General features: G+C 33.4%; 1 protein-coding gene across 10 annotated transcripts in view; it reads left to right on the plus strand.

Moving 5' to 3' along the window:
• The window catches only part of BRIP1 (BRCA1 interacting helicase 1), a 115,593-nt gene that overhangs the window by 87,225 nt on the left and 14,049 nt on the right, over positions 1–14,319 (plus strand). For all 10 annotated transcript variants that reach the window (XM_045586397.1, XM_045586396.1, XM_045586399.1 and 7 more), the window contains 3 exons: positions 4,467–4,579; positions 9,303–9,385; positions 13,126–13,359. In XM_045586397.1, the coding sequence (XP_045442353.1) occupies positions 4,467–4,579; positions 9,303–9,385; positions 13,126–13,359 (430 nt within the window). The remainder of the gene's footprint in view (positions 1–4,466; positions 4,580–9,302; positions 9,386–13,125; positions 13,360–14,319) is intronic.

Raw genomic sequence — 14,319 nt, forward strand, 5'->3', positions numbered from 1 at the left:
CATTCTCGAGAGCTACTTAAAATATGTCCTTTTTTTCATTCAGTTAGTGTATAAAAAATTGAAATCATAATAATTTCCTTTCACTCAGAACTTGCATTTTACTTTTTACAGGTGAACTTTTTACAGGAAAAAGCTTATTAACTTATATATTTGAATATGTCAGTCTGAATTATGTATACCATACCTTTTGACCTTGTAGAAAAGTAGTAGTTTACTCTCTAGGGACTATGTGATTTTTAAAGATATTTCTGAAGAACAGATGAAAGATGGGTTTTTAGTACCCGTTGGTACGACATTGCTTTTATTAGGAATGTACTTTTATGCCCTATAATTAATTCTGACTCTCTTTGAAAAGGGATATGATTATATTGTAATATCAAATTCAGTGACTAGATAGAATTTATTATGATTTCTTTTCCAGCAAAGAAGTAGTTTATTTTAACACAGTGACTGTGTATGACTCCCAAGATAGAAAATGAATGAAATGAATGTAAATTCAGTCATTTGGAAAAGTGAGAAATTGTTGATACCTTTAATAAGTGGAGCCATCGAGGCAATATATAATGGATCATATGCATTAGTATTATTTCAACTCTCAATTTTACATTTGATTAGATCATTGCTGACTGCTTTCATATGCTTTGATTCTTTTACACCAGTGTTTTTGTTGTATTTGACTTTATTTTGCTCTTATTGATGTTTCATTGCTTCTATTGATCTGTCTTAAGATTTACTAGCTAATTCTGCCTTTTCCAATCTGTTATTAAGCCCATTCAATGAATTTTTATTTATTATTGTATTTTTAAGGTGTAGAATTTTCATTTGCTTTTTTTTATAATTTCCACTTCTCTTTTGAGATTCCCCAAGTTCATTAATGAAGTCACATGTTTTAAAATTATTTAAATATAAGAGCTATTTTAAGGTCTTTGTTAATTCTAACAGCTGGGCCCTTTCTAGATTTGTTTCTATCGACTACCTTTTTTCCCTGATTATGGGCCACATTTTTCTAATAATTTTTATTTTATTTGGACATTATCATTGGTACATTATAGTGATTATGGATTCTATTATTCTCTGAAGAATTTCGATTTTTGTGGGTTTTGCTGTTGCTTTTTGTTTTTTTGGGGAAATCAGTTAGTAGTCAATTATCCTAAACTTATATGGGCATGGCTTAACAATTTGTTAGGGGAGCTATGGGAAAACCTCAAAGTATACAATCCTTAAACTGTTATCTCCCTGTGGTTCTTGTCAGGGTTTAGTTTAAGTCTTTTGTCAGGCTGGTTTATAATTGACATTGCTCTAAATTATGGTCTGTATTCTTAACATAATACCTGGCCATATGTATTATATATGTCTGTGTGTGTATATGTTATTTAAAAATATATATATATGCAAAATATTCATATAAAAACATATACATGTTTTTAATAATCAAATATTTATCTCAGAGTAAATGTAATATGTTAAATTGATCCATTTGGTGGACATTTATATTGTTTCCTATTTTTCTTCAGTTCAAACAAAGATGCAATGAATATCTTTGTATGTATTAGCTGTCTTTTCTTGTGAAAAAATATAAGCGCATTTGGTAAATATTTGTCAGTATTGTACGAATAAAAACAATGGGATTATTAAATTTATATTTCTTTATTACTAGTAAAAGTAAGCATATTTTCATGTGGGTTACCAGCCATTTATCATTCATTTTTTGATGACCTGCTTTCTCACAGACATTACTCACTTTTCTCTTTGGTAAGAAGCTCAGATTTTATTATTGGTGATGTGTATGAGCTCATTGTATGTTTGATGACAAAACCTTCCTCTAGTTTTTAATTTGCCTTTCAATGATGGTACAGAATCATTGATTGGCTGCCTCCTACACACCCCTACTGGGGATCATGCCTGCAACCTGGCATGTGCCCTTGATTAGAATCGAACCTGGGATCCCTCAGCTCTATCCACTGAGCCAAACTGTTTTGGGCTGAAAGATTTTTAATCATGAGGTGAGAGGTCCAGCTTTCATATACCTGTTGGCCATTTGTATGTTTTTGAATTTTGGATATAAACCTCTTATTAGACATATGATCTGTAAATATTTTCTCAGGTTCTCTAGGTTGTGTCTTCATATTGTTGACTAGTGTCCGGTACATGGATTTGTGCACATTGAAAGGAAATTAATTAAAAGAAATATTTTAATATCATTATTTGTGTCTTGCTAATGAAAAGAAAATAGAATTCTACCGAGTCTCCTATCTACCTACTGCAGGGCTTCTGTGAAGGTCAAATGAGATGAGGCATGGGAAAATGCTTCACAAACATTTGATTGAACTGTAAAATGTTTGCACCTGCCTATAAAGCAAGTTGGGTTCCTGGGCTGAAGAAACTCCAAGGATGCTAGTCACTAGGAGAGGAAGCTGGGCATTGCTACATGACATCATTACCCAGTGCCCACAGCCATCGTTTCCAGGCTGGGCTGTGAGCTGCATTTTGTGTGATGGGGTCTTGGCACCAGTGGCTGCAATTTGGTATCACTCTGGGGTGGTCGCGGGGCCCGTGTCCCACTTGGGGGAAGCCAAGTGTTTGTCAGTGCCATGTCTGTGGTGCTGTTTGTTTTTAAATGGCCAGTGCACATCATGGTAGCTTCTGCATTGAGTGTTTGTCCCCTTGTGGTCATTGAGCATCATAGCTACCAGTCGAACAGACGGACCCTTAGCCTTTTATACATATAGATTGTTTTATTGTGCAGAAGTGTTTTAGTTTGATGCAGTTCCACTTGTTTGCTTTTGCTGCCTGTGTTTTTGGATGTCATATCCAAAAACCTTTGTCAGGACCAAAGTCAAGGAACTTCCCATTTTCTTCTAGGTCTTTTATGATCTCTGGTCATACATTTAAGTCTTTCATTCATTTTGAGTTGACTTTAATGTATAGTGTAAGATAAGGATTCAGTTTTAATATTTTGCATGTGCATATCTATTTTCAATCACCATTTTCAATCACATTTCCTGAAGATACTCTCAATTCTTAATTTCATTGATTTTTAAAATTGTATTTTCTAATCTATATTTCACTTGTTTCTGCTCTCATCTTAATTGTTTCCTTCTGCTAACTTTGAGATTAGTTTGTCTTTTATCAGTTTCTTAAGGTCTAAAGTTAGGTGTGTGTGTTGTTGTTTTTTAATGTAGGTGTTTATTGCTTTAAACTTCTTGTTAGAACTACTTTTGCTGTATTCCATTGTTTTGGTTTCCATTTTTATTTTTACCAAGATATTGATTTTCTTTTGATTTCTTCTTTGACGCATTGGTTATTCAGGTGTGTTAATTTCCATGTGTTTGTGAATATTCCAATTTTCCTTGTGTTATTGATTTCTGATTTCATGCTCTGTGGTTGAAAAGGATACTTAATGTGATTTCAGTCTTCTTAAAGATCTTAAGACTAATTTTGTGATCCAACATATAATCTGTCCTGGAAAATGTTCCATGTGCACTTGAGAAGATTGTGTATTCTGCTGCTGTTGATTTAAGCCAAATTGTAACAATAGCCCTGTAAGTGTGAGTGGTTTAAACATCCCAATTAAAAAGCAGAGATTATCAGAGTAGATAAACATAAAAGAATGGGCTGAGACCAGTTTGGCTCAATGGATAGAGCGTCGGCTTGGGGACTGAAGGGACCCGGGTTCTATTCCGGTCAAGGGCATGTACCTTAGTTGCAGGCATATCCCCAGTAGTGGGTGTGCAAGAGGCAGCTGATCGATGACTCTCTCTCATCGATGTTTCTAACTCTCTATCTCTCTCACTTCCTCTCTGTACAAAATCAATAAAATATATTTTAAAAAAAATGAACTACTGATGAATGAATTCCAAAATCATTATGCTAAATGAAAAAAGGCAGGCACAATTACATACTCTATATGGTATTTACATGGAATTCTAGAAAAGACATGACAGCAGATCTTTGGTTAATAGGGTCAGTAGTGAAGGAGATTAACTGAAAAAGGGATAGAAGTTTTTGGGTGCTAAAAATATTTTACATTCTGATTATGATTATATGACTAATCATTTATCAAAACTTATCTCCCTGTACATTGGAAGTTTGTGAATTTTGTTGTATGTGCATTATTTCTCAATGCAATAGGTATCACATGGAACTTATTATGTACATATGTAGGAACTTGGGGAATGTAAGGGTGAATAGATGACTTGGGTGATGAACACACAATGTAATAAACAGATGATGGATTATACACTTGTACACCTGAAATCTATGTAAATTTTATTAACCAATGTCACCCAATAAATTCCATTTAAAAAGTAAAATTAAAAAAAAAATGTTTTAAATAAACTGAAACAAATTTAGCACAGAAAAACAAAATCTCTCTACCCTATTAAAATGATGTTTGAAATGTTGGAAGTTAATATGATTTTTTTTAAAATTACCGGCTACATTTTAATATATTTTTCAATTATTAGGTTGAACTAAAGCGCCAATATAATGACCAGCATTCAAAATTGAGAGGTCTTTTACCTGGTCGTCAATGGTATGAAATTCAAGCATACAGGGCCTTAAATCAGGCCCTAGGTAGGTAAGTGGAATAAAATTTAATGTAATGTTACTTTAATATTATCTGTGCGCAGGGCTCTATGTTGAATTAGTTTTATAAGAAATTTGGTAATATTTTATTTCACAAGAACTCTAGTTACTTGTACATTTTCAGTGATAGATGTCACAATTGAAAGTTGCAAAGAATCATTGGAATAAATGAAACTCAAAATTCACTTTGCTAAAGTTTAAAGAAGATTTTTGGTTGTTCAAACAATGAGTGACACAACTTTATAGAAGTTTACTACCAAACAATAAAATTTTTGCCTTAATGACCATCAGACTCAGATGATGATTTAAAAAAAATTTATCTCTTTATTGATTTCAGAGAGGAAGGGAGAGGAGAGAGAGAGACAGACAGACAGACAGACAGACATCAATGATAGAGAATTATTTACCAGCTGCTTCTTGCATACCCCACAGTGGGGATCGAGTCCACAACCCAGGCATGTGCCTTGAGTAGGAATCAAACTGTGACCTCCTAGTTCATAGGTTGATGCTCAGCCACGGAGCCACACTAGCCACGCTCAGATGATGATTTTAGGCGTAAACAGCAAACCATTTAAGAATGGTCAAACCAAACCATGCTCATGATAGCAAAGAATTAACACAAACTGACAATAAAATTTAACTATAATACTCCTTTTTCTAAGGATTCTGGTTTTTTAAGATTTGTGCTTTGTGGAATTAGTTTTTAAATCACCATTTTGTATTGTAATTTCATATTGTGAGGCAATAACATTTAATGTACTTTTTTCTCCAACTGAAATTATTTATTCTATAAGAAACCTTAGTATTTTATACATTATTTCTGTTGTAGCATATATCTCATTGTATTATATTAGCTGTTTCCTTCCCTAAGCATGTATTTTCATAAATCATATCTCAGCTTGGGGCATAGATGGTTAATTAACATTCATTGAATTAGTGGAAAATGCTAGGTTCAGTGCTTTTTTTCATTATACCATATTGGTCAGAGAGCTTCAAGAGCCTCAAAAACCTACTTTTCTAGAATTAATAAAAAGGATGTATTTGTAATATATATATATATGCATGCCTAAGTGACTGGCCAACTGGCCAACCGTCTGAGTGGCCTGTAGCTGTGATGCGCACTGACCACCAGGGGGCAGATGCTCAACACAAAAGTGGAAACCACAGGCATGGTAACATGGAACAGACTGATGAATCTCAGAGGGAAGGGAGGGCGGGAAGAGATTAATCAAAGATCTTATATGCATACTAGAGGCCCAGTGCACGGATTTGTGTACCAGTGGGGTTCCTCGGCCTGGTCTGTGGGGATTGGCTGAAATCGGCCTGGTGCATGGATTCATGCACCGTTGGGGTCCCTCAGCCTGGCCTGTGGGAATTGGGCTGAAACTAGCTCTTCAACATCCCTCAAGGGTTCACGGATTGCGAGAGGGTACAGGCCAGGCCAAGGGACCCCACTGGTACATGAATCTGTGCACTGGGCCTCTAATATTTATATATACTGTAGTTAGAGTATTTTATTAATTAAAAAATGGGTAACATAACTGTCATTGATTTTTAAGGGCAACAGTAACAAAAGTAACAACTAATAGAAACATGTTCATTTAAAAACCAAATAAATATTTTACATAATTTGACAATACTCATAATGTGTATTGATTGACATAAAAGGTGCTTATCCTTAGGCACTGTCCTTAAAGGGATATGTCTAGAGTGTTTAAAGTAAATAGAAACAAATTGTGTTAAAAAGTGCTATCTTTTTTTAAGGCCACATGAGTATTGAAGTAATATAAGTCCTTGAAATGTAATAACAGCTTTCAGGAATGTACCATATGGTTTTGTGACCAGGTTATAACTGCACTATGAGTTTCCTAACAGGTCTGCTTTACTAAAAGTATCTTTGTCTAAAGTGGGCGTAATTCATTTGAGCAAGGCAGTATGAAAACAATGGGAAAATGAAAAGGTGAAACCTGTTTTTCTGAACTGTTTTGTTAAGTTAAATGCCTTTCTTTCATTGGGCACTTTAAATATAAACTGTAGTGGAACCAAAACAGAGTGCCAGCCTGACTTCTATTGATTTTCGACACTGTCCTATAATGTTGGCAATATCCATCTTCCCATTCTGCCCAATTTTATGGTCTGATGCCTCGGAACGCATGGATAACAAAACTTTTGATCAAAAAAGGATGTCATATAAGATTTAGATTTTTTTAAGTCTCTGTGGAAAAATCAAACATTTATATTAATCTTCACCCTTTCTCAAAATCCCACGGTAGTAAAAGAATAAAAATGCCAAACCTACAAAATTAAAAAGGAGCTGCAGAGGGGACAATGACAGACAAGATGTCAGCAAATTCTGAACACTGGAAAACAGATGAATGATTGAATGACTTAACAAGGCAAGAGAGAACTGAAGTTTAAATCCATAGTTCTGAAAGCTAAGATTCAGTCATGGAAAAGCTTAGGACGTGGGGTCACTCTAAAGTTTCAGTTAACGTAAGGTTAAACACAAGAGGATTGGTTGCAAGTTAGTATAAAAAATAGTTTGATAGCTCCCTCTCCCATTCATGTTTACTCTCTAGAGCAATTAAACTAGAGTCTATATATTCTTCAAATCCTGGTTACAGCTAAGGATGTATTAATGATGGGGTTTAAGAAAAGTCTACCTACTGAATGTCAGCACTCCATCTCCTTTTTCTTGTAAGTTCTGAGTAAGCTGACAATGTTATCGATATATCTACATCTCAGGAAAGTACAACATTTCTCTTCCAGGAAACTGACCACTCCATGAGTAAGGGTCTGACAAAGTGGTCCTGCTCCTACCAGATTACCTTATTATGAAGCCTCTTGGCCTATAAGATTACAAAACTGCCAAGAATTAGTGCCTTACCCTTAAGAAGTACCAAGAGTCTTTAGATATTCAAAGAATATCTATATCATGAGATATAGAAACCAAAACAATAGCAAAATAATACCAACAAAACAGGGTGGAAGAACTCATAGAAAACAGAAACAGTGCAATAGAACAGTGGTTAACACACCTTTTACATAGAGAGACAGTATATATTTTAGGCTTTTCATGCCATATGTTTTGCAACCAAATTCTTGTTTTTTATTTTCTTTTACCCTTTAAAAATGTAAAAACCACTTCTACCTTGCAGACTGCACAAAAACAAGATGTGGGCCAGATTTTCCCTGTGGTTCATAGTTTGCTAAACTCTGGATGGAAGAAAGCTTTTAAAAAAATAAGTATCAGTAATATTTATAGAGAGGTAAGCTAAGTGCCTTAAAAAAGGAAGAACAGAAAAGAAGAAAAAGCTCCTGGACATTAACATTATAGCAACAAATTTCAAATGAAGAATTGGGCTTAGAAAATAAAATAGAAATTTTCCAGATAAAAAAGACAGGGAAAATAGGAAAGAACTTAAAAAAAAAAAAAAAAAAAAAAAAAAAGATCATTTGTAAGAACCAACTTATAATCCATATTAAAAAACTAGAGAAAATAGGGGAAAGAAACATAGCAAAGAAAGAATTTTCAGAAAAATGCTCAAAATTAGAGGGCATAATTTTCTGATTGAAAGGGCTCTCAATTAACTAATTAAACTGATTATTTTTTTATCCTACTCAGTTATACTTTTCAACTCCAAAATTTCCAATGGGTTCTTTCTTTAAAAGTGCACAACTCCACTCCTAGTTATATACCCAAGATAATAAAAATTTTGTATACATACCAAAACCTGTACACAAATGTTATAGCACTATTGTTTATAATTGTCTGAAGATGGAAACAACCTAAATGCCCGTTAACAAAATGTGGTATATCCATACAGTGGAATATTATTCAGCCACAAAAAGGATCAAAGTACCGATATGCAATACAAGTAACCTTGAAAACATGCTAACTGAAAGAAGCCAGGCACAAAATGCTGAATATTGTATGACTCCAGTTATAGGAAATGCCCAAAATAGGCAAATTTGTAAAGACAGAAAATAGATTAGAGGTTGCCATGGTTTAAGGAGAATCATTGGGATAACTGGGAGTGACTAATAATGGGCACTGGGATTTTTTTGGTGAAATAAGAATGTTGTATAATAGTGGTATGGGTTGTAAATGCACTAAAAACCACTGAATTGTATGTTTAAATTTAATATTTTTAGCAAATCAAATCCAGCAATCTATAGAAAGAATAATGCATCATGACCATATGTGATTATCCTGTGAATGAAAGGCAGGTTCAATATTCAAAATTTTGCCAATATTATCTACCACATTAATAATCTGAAGAAGAAAAACTACATGAGCATATAAATTGGTGCATATAAAAGATTTTTATAAAATTAAACATTCACTTATAAAAACTCATTAAACTAGAATAAAGGTCATCTACATAAAACTAACAATATAATACATGAGGTAAACAATAGTCTGTGTGGCTAAGAAAAGTTTTGGAAAATACATTTTTTTTTGTCTTTCAAAATAGATGCATGTAACATTTTGGGATGTTGAGTTATCAATAGTCAGCAGAAGTATGGTATTTGTTATAGAACTACTTAGGTACAATATTAAATATAACCTTGATCGTAATAATTAGTTTGATTAAAGGAATATAAACCAATGACACATAATTGATTTTTTTCAGTCTTCTATCTTTCCCATTAGAAATTTAGCTTTTATTTTGAAAGTTATATCTGTTTTATTTTCTTCCTATATTCTATAGATGTATTCGACATAAAAATGATTGGGGAGCTCTTATTTTAGTGGATGACCGCTTCAGGAGTAACCCAAATCGATATATATCTGGTAAGATTCTCTGCTTGGCTTAGAGTAATGAATTAATAACAATCTTTAATTACTTCTCTTTTTAAAGATAATGAATTAGAGAATTTTTAAGTTAAATTTATTGGTTAATAAAATTATATAGGTTTTAGGTGCACAATTCTATGATATATCATCTGTGTATTGCATTGTGAGAATTTGAACATTTAGATAAAACATGGAAAATCAATATTGAAAGGAATTCTAGCCTTTTAGTGCTTATGTTGTTTGCAAAAACAAAACAAAACAAAAAACAGTCTTTATAGAGGAGAATCTGGTTAGTTGTCAACAAAGTATTAATCAATTAGAATTCTTCAATTTCTTAGAACATGGGATTTGAGTCAGTAACACTAATAATTTATTTAGCATTGTTAGGGGGAAAGCTGTTCTACAGAAATGACTTTTCTAAGAAATATTAAATTTTATATTTAAGCACATCTTTTGCTGCTTAGCATTCTTTATTTCATTCTGAGTTATGTTGAGGTTTGTTGTGTTTATTTGTTGACTTGCTTGTTCAGAAATGCTTCAGTTATTACAGAGTTTATGTTAATCAGAGCTCATATTTTCTAAAAGGAAAAACACTATTGCATGCCACAAAATTAAACAGTCTTCTCCCCCCATTCAGATGAACAAATACTAGTATTATGTCTCTATTCAGGTGGCCCCTGACTTTCATTGGTGTGACTTAGGGTTTTTCTACTTTACAATTGTACAAAAGGTATACACTTTGAATAGAAACCATGCTTTGAATTTTGAATTTTGAACTTTTCCTGGGATAGTGATGTGTGGTAGGATACTCTCTACTGATGCTGGGCATTATCAAATAGGTTTTAAATTAGATAATTTTGAGCAACTGTAGGCTAATGTAAGAGTTCTGAGCACATTTAAGGTAAACTAAGTTAAGCTATGACATTTGGTAGGTTAGGTATTTTAAATGCACTTTTAAAAAAAAAATATATATATATATTTTATTGATTTTTTTTCAGAGAGGAAGGGAGAGAGAGAGAGTTAGAAACATCGGTGAGAGAGAGTCATCGATCAGCTGCCTCCTGCACACCCCCCACTGGGGATATGCCCGCAACCAAGGTACATGCCCTTGACCGGGACCCTTCAGTCCCCAAGCCGACGCTCCATCCATTGAGCCAAACCGGTTTCGGCCTTAAATGCACTTTTGACATACAATATTTTCAACTTACAGTGCGTTTATTGCTTCAAGCAATGCTGTGACTCGGATTCAAACCGAGGTTGTTGCGGCCACAACGCAGAGTACTAACCACTATACGATCACAGCGAGCTACTGGGGATCTTACAGTGGGTTTATTAAGATGTAACTCCATCATGAGTTGATGAACATCTGTAGTCTTTATTTTGCAGTAACACAATCCCGTTAGAGGCAATACCAGGAACCCATCAGTTATTGAAGAAATGTTGGAAATATTTGCACCTTTATTATTATCTTTAATGCTAGAAAGTTCATACTATACTATAATGAAAAGTTGCTGAATTTTAAATTTCAGATTAGCTTTCTATGAGTATAGATTATACTTTTTCCATTTCAGAGCCTAATTACTATATTTGGTTTGATATCAAAACATATCCATCTTGGATGGATTAAAGCAGCAAATTTTGCTTTATTAGTCTTGCTTTTGAATGTAAAGCAAACCATTGTGCTTAGGTCAAGATATAACTAAAAGCAAAATGTTAAGTGCTTATGTTTAGTCAGCAGGTGGAGCTCAGATTCTTTCAAGTTTCAAAAGTAAACTGACATTTTACACTGCAAAGGCTTACTTTGATTACAAAATGATCAAGGAATAGGTAACTATAGTACTAAAATTTCTCAATTTTGGAAAATTTCATATTTATTAGGTTGTGTAATTATTTTCTCCTAGCAACCAAAAAAAGAAGTTTAAAGGAAATTCTTAATTTTTTTATTTTAAAATCTAGTACTTAAACTTTTACCTTATAGTTCAGATTTGTTGAGATTTTTTAAAATTAAATATATTTTGTTTATTTCTGTATGGTTTTAATTAATTTTTTTGAGACTGAAATTTTTTCTTATCTGGGCAATAGCACAAAATACAAATTTCTTTTGATGACTGATATCCTTTTAAATTCAATTTTTATAGGTAAGACTGATATAAAAACTCCATTAAAAAACAAATAAGGAATGTATTTGAAATCATTTGTATTTAAAGGAAATACAATGGGTTCCAATGGGTTCTTTCTTTAAAAGTGCACAACTGTGCATTTTTTATTTTTTATATTTTTTATTTTTAAAATATTTTTTATTTTTAAAATATATTTTATTGATTTTTAATATATTTTTTATATTTTTATTTTTTATTTTTAAAATATATTTTATTGATTTTTTTACAGAGAGGAAGGGAGAGAGAGAGAGCTAGAAATGTCGATGAGAGAGAAACATTGACCAGCTGCCTCTTGCACACCCCCTACTGGGGATGTGCCCACAACCAATGCACATGCCCCTGACCGGAATCGAACCTGAGACCCCTTAGTCTGCAGACCGACGCTCTACCGCTGAGCCAAACCGACTTCGGCTATTTTTAAAATATTTTTTATTGATTTTTAGAGAGAGGGGAAGGAAGAGGGAGAGAGGAATCAAGTCTGCAACCTGGGAATGTGCCCTAACTAGGAATTGAACTGGCAACCTTTGGGTGCCCAGGACAATACCCAACCGAGACACATAAGTCATGGCCACAGTGACTTTTTAAATTACTTCAAAAGGTGATGATAATTTTAGTAATATTAGTAGACAACTTTATTTCTTAAAAGTTTGAATATCTGATTTTGAATTTCATTCTGAAGTGAGTCTTACTTTAAAGCCCCATAGATTAAAATTTATGGTTCATTTTTATGCAGTTTTCATATGTCCTAGATAAAAATTTTGTCCCTTACAACTCCCATTATTTGAATATTTTAAAAATAATGTAATATTTAGATAGGACATGATTTATCCATAAAACAGTGTTATTCCTTTTGGCCCCCAGAGTAGTTTAATGCATATTTGGAATTGGGGGGGGGGGAGGAACAAAAAAACCCTATGAGACTGAAATATTGAATTTATTTTTGCAAAAGGAGTGAAATTTAGAAAGTAGGCATGCAAAATTGTGTTGTTTACAACTTCTAGTTTCCCTATAATGAAAAGGCAGTCAATTTTTGTGGGGAATTGTGAAATTAATTTGCTTTACTTGTGAGTTATTCTAAATTAGTAGTCAGCAAACTCATTAGTCAACAGAGTGACAAACCGTGGTTCACGAGCCGCAGTTCACGACCACTGTTCTAAACTGACAAAAGTTCTGCTCCTCCCTCACTTTACTCCCATTGCCTCTTTTCTCTCTCCAGTTGCATATAAAGAGAAATGTTACTGATATATGAGCATATTGTACATATGAAGGTAAAAAGGCAGGAAGAGTATTGAGAACCATTCTACCGTGTTTCCCCGAAAATAAGACATCCTCCGAAAATAAGACCTAGTGCATGGAAAGATAAGACATCCCCTGAAAATAAGGCCTAGCGCAACTTTGGGAGAAAAAATTAATATAAGACACTCTCATTTTCGGGGAAACGGTATTTACTCTAATTTCTAAATAACTTCATTAGAAAAATTATCCAAGTTTTTCTTAATACATAATGTCATCATAACCAAATATCATAAATAATATAAAATAACCGAAGTTTCTTCCCTGGGTTTCCTTTTTCCTTAGGACTTTCTAAATGGGTACGGCAGCAGGTTCAGCACCATTCAACCTTTGAAAGTGCCCTGGATTCTTTGGCTGAATTTTCCAAAAAGCACGGAAAGCTCATTGATGTATCCAAAGAGGACAGAAAGTCTCTACAGGACAGGCAGTGTACACATGAAGTGGCTTGTTTGAAGGACAATACCTCACCTTACTTTTTAGAAGCAGCAAATCCTCTATTATCAGAAAATCCTAGGGAAGGTAAGGAAAAAATGTGTGTCTAAGAATTAAAATGTTGTAAAATGAATAAAAGTTCATCTCTCCCAAGTGACACCACCTCCAGGAAGGACAAATGTATGAAAAGCTTTGTCCATTTTCATTTGATAGAAAAGTCTTCCGTTATATATGGAGTGATATTTTTGTGTTATAGATTAATGTCCTTAAATACTTTGGTTTGTAATGTAAAGTATTGTCATAAATTAGTGAAGTAGTATAGTATATTGCAATGGGAACAAACTTTGGTCAGAAGAGCTGAGCACATTTTCTAATTTTTCATTAACAAACTTTGCTACTTCTCCTGGCTGGCATGACTCAGTGGTTGAGTGTTGACTTATAAACCAGGAGGTCATGGTTCGATTCCTCAATGTGGGGCCTGCAGGAGGCAGCCGATCAATGATTCTCTCTGATCATTGATGGTTCTATCTCTCTCTCTCTCCCTTTCCTTTTCTCTCTCAAATCAATAATAAAAAATATATTAAAAAACAACAACAACAACAACTTTGCTACTAACTAGCTTTGTGATGAGGAGCAAGTCACTTAACCTTTTTTGAGTCTTAATTGAAAAAGGATTATCTGCATACCTATCCCTCAAAGCTGTGTTGTAAAGATTTAATAACCTGATAAATATTACAGCATTATTAAGTACTATGCAAATGCTAGATGTTTTTCTAAAGGTTATATTGAAAATTGGTCTCACTTATAGATCTTTTTTCTTACATAAATTTCTTAGTTTAGGGAAATAAAGTCATGTATTCTAAATGATAAAAAACAATATTTCAAAATATATTAGAATATAATGGTCAATATCAGGGATTGGCAAACTATGGCCTCTGGGCCAAATTTGGCCTGCTATGTATTTTTTTTTTTTAATGTATATTTTATTGACTTTTTACAGAGAGGATGGGAGAGGGATAGAGAGTTAGAAACATCGATGAGAGAGTC

This window comes from Pipistrellus kuhlii, unplaced genomic scaffold, assembly GCF_014108245.1.
Source record: "Pipistrellus kuhlii isolate mPipKuh1 unplaced genomic scaffold, mPipKuh1.p scaffold_m20_p_22, whole genome shotgun sequence".
Classification (NCBI taxonomy): Eukaryota; Metazoa; Chordata; class Mammalia; order Chiroptera; family Vespertilionidae; genus Pipistrellus; species Pipistrellus kuhlii.